The 5,000-nt window shown below is 30.9% G+C and overlaps 1 protein-coding gene across 1 annotated transcript in view; it reads right to left on the reverse strand.

Annotated features, from left to right (window-relative positions):
* LOC137619826 (uncharacterized) overlaps nucleotides 1-4,290 on the reverse strand; it is a 78,555-nt gene extending 74,265 nt beyond the window's left edge. Inside the window, exon 1 of the mRNA XM_068350121.1 lies at nucleotides 4,287-4,290. Within this exon, the coding sequence (XP_068206222.1) occupies nucleotides 4,287-4,290 (4 nt within the window). The remainder of the gene's footprint in view (nucleotides 1-4,286) is intronic.
* Nucleotides 4,291-5,000: the final 710 nt, after the last annotated feature.

Raw genomic sequence — 5,000 nt, forward strand, 5'->3', positions numbered from 1 at the left:
ACCTCCTCAAGTAACTCTCCATTCATCATGACATTCAACCTTGCACCACCTTCCCTTCTCGTACATCTCATAACCTTACTCTTACCCACATTAACTCTCAGCTTCCTTCTCTCACACACTCTTCCAAATTCTGTCACTAATCGTCCAAGCTTCTCTTCTGTGTTTGCAACCAGTACAGTATCATCCGCAAACAAAAACTGATTTACCTCCCATTCATGGTCATTCTCGTCTACCAGTTTTAATCCTCGTCCAAGCATTCGAGCATTCACCTCTCTCACCACTCCATCAACATACAAGTTAAACAACCATGGCGACATCACACATCCCTGTCTCAACACCACTCTCACCGGAAACCAATCCCTCACTTCATTTCCTATCCTAACACATGCTTTACTACCTTTGTAGAAACTTTTTACTGCTGGCAACAACCTTCCACTAACTCCATATAACCTCATCACATTCCACATTGCTTCCCTATCAACTCTATCATACGCTTTCTCCAGATCCATAAATGCAACATACACCTCCTTACCTTTTGCTAAATATTTCTCGCATATCTGCCTAACTGTAAAAATCTGATTCATACAACCCCTACCTCTTCTAAAACCACCCTGTATTCCTAAGATTGCATTCTCTGTTTTATCCTTGATCTTATTAATCATTACTCTACCATACACTTTTCCAACTACTCTTAACAAACTAATACCTCTTGAATTACAACACTCATAGACATCTCCCTTACCCTTATATAATGGTACAATACATGCACAAACCCAATCTACTGGTACCATTGACAACACAAAACACATATTAAACAATCTCACCAACCATTCAAGTACAATCAACATCTCAGCTCTCACACCATCCATACCAGATGCTTTTCCTACTCTCGTTTCATCTAGTGCTCTCCTCACTTCATCTATTGTAATCTCTCTCTCATTCTCATCTCCAATCACTGGCACCTCAACACCTGCAACAGCAATTATATCTGCCTCCCTATTATCCTCAACATTCAGTAAACCTTCAAAATATTCCGCCCATCTTTTCCTTGCCTCCTCTCCTTCTAACAACCTTCCATTTCCATCTTCCACTGTCTCTTCAATTCTTGAGCCAGCCTTCCTTACTCTCTTCACTTCTTTCCAAAACTTCTTCTTATTCTCTTCATATGAATGACCCAATCCCTGACCCCACCTCAGGTCTGCTGCCCTTTTTGCCTCACGTACCTTGCGCTTTACTTCCATATTTTTCTCTTTATATTTTTCATACTTCTCAATACTATTACTCTGCAGCCATTCTTCAAAAGCCCTCTTTTTCTGTTCCACTTTTACCTTCACTACTTCATTCCACCATTCACTGCCCTTTCTCATGCTGCCTCCAATAACCTTCTTTCCACACACATCACTTGCAATCCCAACAAAATTTTCTTTTACTAACTTCCACTCCTCCTCTAAATTGACAGTTTCTCTTACTTTCACTTCGTCATATATCATTTTCAACCTTTCCTGATATTTACTTTTTACCCCCGGTTTTATTAGCTCTTCATCCATCACTACCTCCCTTTTACATCCACCTACTCTATTCCCCCATTCTACTGCTACAATAATTTTCCTTCCACCAAAAAATGATCAGACATACCGATAGCCATACCCCCAAACACGTGCACGTCTTTCAATCTTCCAAACATTCTTTTAGTTATCAACACATAATCCATTAATGCCCTTTCTACTACTCTTCCATTTGCCACTCTTACCCATTTATATATATATATATATATATATATATATGTATATATATATATATATATATATATATATATATATATATATATATATATATATATATATATATATATATACATATATAATATAATATATGATATCGATCAGCAAAAAAAACCTAACAACTTACAAAACGCGAGTTACCTTTGGTTTCAATATCACCATATTAACAAGAATAACATATAATAAAACGTTACCTTCATAATTGCATACCATTCTGTAGACATTCAAACATTTCTCTGTTTATCCATCTATCCCAGAGTTATATTTATATATAAAAAAAATAAAAAAATAAACATCCCCAATGCATTCTAAACAGTTTTGCAACCCATGTGCATCTTCAATACTAGCGTACAACCCTCTTTCTCTTTAAGGGCTCATATGTCTTCATGCATATTTTAAGACGTTGCCTTTTTACTGAAAACGTCTAACATGCTTTTGAAATAGTGTATAACAATAAAAGTTTTTACATGTATTTGAAAATGTTTTATATATATACATATATATATATAGATATATATATATATATATATATACATATATATATATATATACATATATACATATGTATATATATATATATATGTATATATATATATATATATATATATATATATATATATATATATATATACATTATATATATAAATACATATTATATATATATATATATATATATACATATATATATATATATATATATGTATATATATATATATATATATATATATATATATATATATATATATATATATATACTGCATATATATATATATATATATGTATATATATATATATAAATATATATATATATATATATATATATATATATATATATATATATATATTTATTTATATATACAAACATATGTATATATACATATATATGTATATATATGTATATATATATATATATATATATATATATATATATATATATATATATATATATATATATATATGTATATATATATATATATATATATATATATATATATATATATATATATATATATATATATGTATATATATGCATAAAAATCACAGGAGAACGTGATCTCAGATGCAGAAGAAGAACCACAGGGAAAATGAAAATACGATATATAACATTAAGTCTTGACTAGCTTTGTGATACTTCTTCATAGGACTGATTTATTGAGAGAGGTCTCTATACCTTTTATAGGGAAAGTAAACGTACGAACATACATATAGAGGTTTATAGAACAATGACACTCCCATACCAGCTACCTGGGCTGAGGTCAGGTGTTTACTGGGCGGATATCAAACCTCATTAGACACCTGCCAAAAAGGAAAATTTCTTGTGACCGGTAAATTCTTGTTTTGCCTTTTAATACAATTTAATTATATGAATAACAGTAGCCTTACCTATATAGATACATTGGCAAAGCTATATATACAGTATATATAAAAAAACATCTATATATAAATATATAAAGAGACATATACTCACGTATACACAGACAGGCCTTCATACACACATGCATAATATATGCATTTACTTATACATACGTGTACACATACTGGTATACATATACTGACACATATTTAGACTTACATATACATGTTTTTACACATGATTAATATGTATATATATATATATATATATATATATAAATATATATATATATATATATATATATATATATATATATATATATATATATATATATATATATATATATATATATATAAATATTTATATATATGCACATATACCATTATTACCATAAATATATAATTATGTATATATCAATACTTATATCTAGCATAACCCTATATAATACCAAAGTACTTATGCATACTATATAAAATAATTGTACCCTTCAGTGAATGGTAGCTTTAGTCTAAATATTAATTTCACAGTAACGTTAATTATTCACAATACATTTAGTTCTACATTAAGTGGTTAAATTTTTTTTATATAGCTTACAAATCTCTTTACATATAAAGGCATCGAGATTATACATGCCATGTCCAATATTCAAGCTGTTTTCAAAGGTTTCTTTTATCAAAATGGACTCTATGATGTTTCTTTCCACTAAGTTATTTGAATGAACCAATTTCTTTGCACCTGACCAATTAATAGTGTGATTTTTATCTCTAACTTGAACAAAGAGTGCATTATTATCTTGAGCATATCTGAAACTTTTCTTACGTTGTTCAATTCTCTTTTCTAGGGCTATACCAGTTTGACCAATATAGAATTTTTCTCAATCATTGGATGGGATACGATATACACATCCCTTGGTAATGTCAGGAGAATTGTTTATTAAGACTGTTTTTATTGTATTATTACTCTTAAATGCTACATTTACATTGAACTTTTTCAACAGTTAGGGAATTTCTTTAAAAGAATTACTAAAAGGAAAAACAGGAAAAACTACAAAACACAAAATTTACCTGTACTGCCTTATAGTAATTATTTCAAAGAAATTTCCCAACTGTTGAACTTTATGGGGAAAATCCAGGTCAGTGTAGAGTCCTCACCCATGACATCGAACTTCTACCAGGAATTGCTCCCATACGACAACACCCTTATCGCATCAGCCCGGCCAAGAAACTAGTGATGAAAGAAGAGGTGAAATATCTTCTGAGAGCCGGATTAGCAAATCCAAGCAAGTCACCATGGGCATATCCCTGTCTATTGGTACCAAAGGAGGATGGCAGCATGCTACTGTGTACACACTACAGGAGAGTAAAATCTGTTACTGTTAAGGATAGTTACCCTTTACCCCATCTAGATGACCTTATAGACTCAGAGGGTCAAGCAAAGAATGTAGCTAAGATAGATCTCCTCGAGGGGTATTATCAGGTGAAGTTAACATCTAGAGCCAAGGTTATATCGGTTTTCATAGCTCCTTTTGGGTTATTTCATTATGAAGTAATGCCTTTTGTTTTAACAAATGCCCCATCAACATTTCAGCGCAAAATTAACGACACTATTCAGGGTCAAGAGGGAGTATTTGCATAGATGATATATTGGTGATAGGAGATTCTTGGGAAGAGCTTATTAAACATTTGAATATGATCTTTGATAGATTAAGAGAAGCCCAGTTAGCAATAAACTTACAAAAATGTGTTTTGGTCAAGCTACAGTTACTTACTTGGGACATATTGTGGGTGGAGGTAAATTCAGGCCTAAAACTGAAAATGTTAGTGCCATTCTTGACTATCCAGAACCTAAGACTAGGAAATCGCTTA

The sequence above is a fragment of the Palaemon carinicauda genome, chromosome 26 (genome assembly GCF_036898095.1).
Source record: "Palaemon carinicauda isolate YSFRI2023 chromosome 26, ASM3689809v2, whole genome shotgun sequence".
NCBI lineage: Eukaryota > Metazoa > Arthropoda > Malacostraca > Decapoda > Palaemonidae > Palaemon > Palaemon carinicauda.